Source organism: Triticum aestivum, unplaced genomic scaffold (genome assembly GCF_018294505.1).
Source record: "Triticum aestivum cultivar Chinese Spring unplaced genomic scaffold, IWGSC CS RefSeq v2.1 scaffold62079, whole genome shotgun sequence".
In the NCBI taxonomy this organism is placed as follows: domain Eukaryota; kingdom Viridiplantae; phylum Streptophyta; class Magnoliopsida; order Poales; family Poaceae; genus Triticum; species Triticum aestivum.
Window position 1 is genome coordinate 1 of NW_025258138.1, and position 1,777 is coordinate 1,777.

A 1,777-nucleotide genomic window follows, 5' to 3' on the forward strand; every position below is an offset into this window, starting at 1 on the left:
CCGGACATGAAGGAGACAGCGGCGGCGCGACCTGCCGTCGAGAAGAATGAGGCGGTTGCGGCGACGCCCGCACGCAAGAGGCGCGCATCCGACGAAGCGTCTGGGTCCAGGTCCAGGTCCAGGTCACACAAACTGGCACGTGATTGCGGCTGCGACGGCGATCTCATCAACAATCTTCCGGATGTTATCCTCGCCACCATCGTCTCCCTCCTCCCCACCAAGTACGGCGTCCGCTCGCAGGCCGTCGCCCGTAGATGGCGTCCTCTCTGGCGCTCAGCGCCTCTCAACCTCGACGCCTCCTACGACCTTTGCTCCAACGACTTCGGGCGCTTCTCCCTCGTCTCCAGGATCCTCTGCGATCACCCTGGCCCGGCCCGCCGCTTCGCGTTCGACCGCATCCACCTCCACAGAGAGGAAAAAAGGTACGCCGAGGAAGCCGCTCAGCTCGAGAGCTGGTTCAACTCCCCGCTCCTGGACAACCTCCAGGAACTCGATATCGTCTTCTCGCTCTTGGAATATTCGTGTGGGCAGTCTGAGAAGGAGAAGCGCTATCCGCTGCCACCGTCGGTGTTGCGCTTAGCACCAACCCTCCAATTGGCCAGGATTGGCTCCTGTGATTTTCCAACGGAGATTTCACCAGCGCTGAATTTCCCCCTCCTCAGGCAGCTCGACCTACGGCGCGTTTCCATCTCCGAGGATGTCTTCTCCGGGGTGCTCTCTGGCTGCCATGTCTTGGAGAACTTATACTTGTCGGAGATTCGTGATGTAGGTTGCCTCCGCATATGCTCGCCAACTCTCAGGATCATCGTCATCTCTTGTTTGTTTGAAGACAACGGAGAATTGGTCATTATGGAGGCCCCTCGCCTTGAAAGATTGCTGTTACGTTAGCCAGGCTCAGGTAGTGAGGTTATCCGGGTTGTTAGCGCACCTAAACTGCAGATGTTGGGCCTTTTGTCTCCCTGCATCTCAGAAATTGAAATTGCTAATATAGTCTTCCAGGTAATAGCTGCATCAGTCTCTAGGATTTTACATGAAATTCTCACTTTGAGAAGCTTTTTCAAAACCCCGTTGTTTTCTTCAGGGATTGATCCCATCCATCTCGGAAAACTCAATAAGCACCGTAAAGGTTTTGGCTCTCAAGTTTTCTGGCCCTGCTTTGGGTGCAGTTCTCAACATCCTTAGATGCTTTCCCTGCTTGGAAAAGCTGTATGTCATTGTAAGTATTCATCTTTCTTTGTTATAAATTTCATAATGAGTATTTGATTCTCATCTAATAAACTCTAGTTTGTAATTACTTTAACATATGTTTGTTATGTTCTTTCCCAGTGGGATGAATATGTAAAGGCAGAGATAAAAAATGTGCGTGAGTATGACCCACTAGATCCAATCAAATGCCTTGAGAACCATCTCAAAGTATTGGTATTGAAGAATTACAAAGGTGGTGAGGAAGATGTTGGCTTTGCCAAGTTCTTTGTTTTGAATGCAAAAGTGCTAAAGGAAATCAAATTTGGAGTTTGTAAGAAAATTGACATCGACAAGAAATGGATGACTGATCAACTCATGCTGCTAGAAGTGGAAACAAGACCTTCACCTGACACTGTATTCAAATATAGAAGTGGTTCTTCTTGTTGGGACACTTATTTGGATACCGAGGACTTATCCGTTGCCGACCCTTTCAGCTGTTGTTTTTTAGACGGGTAGATACTCTTTCAGAAGCATATCTGTGATCTGTCAATGGCGTATCTCCTTGGTTGCTTCGTTCGCAAATTATGTACCT

General features: G+C 49.1%; 1 protein-coding gene across 1 annotated transcript; it reads left to right on the top strand.

Annotated features, from left to right (window-relative positions):
- Positions 1-6: 6 nt before the first annotated feature.
- LOC123177662 (putative F-box/FBD/LRR-repeat protein At1g78760) lies at positions 7-1,735 on the top strand. Its single transcript, XM_044591280.1, has 3 exons — positions 7-999; positions 1,082-1,216; positions 1,327-1,735. The coding sequence occupies exon 1, from the start codon at positions 7-9 to the stop codon at positions 886-888; it is 882 nt and encodes a 293-aa protein (XP_044447215.1). The 3' UTR covers positions 889-999; positions 1,082-1,216; positions 1,327-1,735.
- Positions 1,736-1,777: the final 42 nt, after the last annotated feature.

Excerpts from the sequence above, each read along its gene's own strand:
- LOC123177662 (XM_044591280.1), top strand. The coding sequence starts at position 7 with ATGAAGGAGACAGCGGCGGCGCGACCTGCCGTCGAGAAGAATGAGGCG.